The 445-nt window shown below is 61.8% G+C and overlaps 1 protein-coding gene across 1 annotated transcript in view; it reads left to right on the forward strand.

Moving 5' to 3' along the window:
* Nucleotides 1-445, forward strand: part of FDPS (farnesyl diphosphate synthase) — a 6768-nt gene that overhangs the window by 3677 nt on the left and 2646 nt on the right. The window contains exon 2 of the mRNA XM_009893491.1: nt 64-186. Within this exon, the coding sequence (XP_009891793.1) occupies nt 64-186 (123 nt within the window). The remainder of the gene's footprint in view (nt 1-63; nt 187-445) is intronic.

Below are 445 nucleotides of genomic sequence, written 5' to 3' on the forward strand. Positions count from 1 at the left end.
GAGGGGGGGGGTGTCATGTGGGGTCAGGAGGTTCTGTGACACCTCCCTGCCTACTTGTTGCAGGAGGGGATTGGTCTGGACGCCATCAACGATGCCTTCCTCCTCGAGTCGTCTGTCTACAGGCTGCTGAAGAAGTACTGTGGGGAGCGCCCCTACTACCTGCACCTGCTGGAGCTGTTCTTGCAGGTGAGCCCGACCCCTGCATCCCCCTCCTGCAGGCGTACCTTGGCTCTGGGCTGTTCCTGGAGGTTTTTGTAGAATCACGGAATGGTTTGAGTTGGAAGAGACCTTGCAGATCACCTTGTTCCACCCCTCCTGCCCTGGGCAGGGCCACCTCCCCCCAGCCCAGGTTGCTCCAAGCCCCGTCCAACCTGGCCTTGAACACCTCCAGGGATGGGGCAGCCACAGCTTCTCGGGGCAACCTGCCCCAGGGGCTCACCACCCT

Source organism: Charadrius vociferus, unplaced genomic scaffold (assembly GCF_000708025.1).
Source record: "Charadrius vociferus isolate BGI_N301 unplaced genomic scaffold, ASM70802v2 scaffold900, whole genome shotgun sequence".
NCBI classification, from domain to species: domain Eukaryota; kingdom Metazoa; phylum Chordata; class Aves; order Charadriiformes; family Charadriidae; genus Charadrius; species Charadrius vociferus.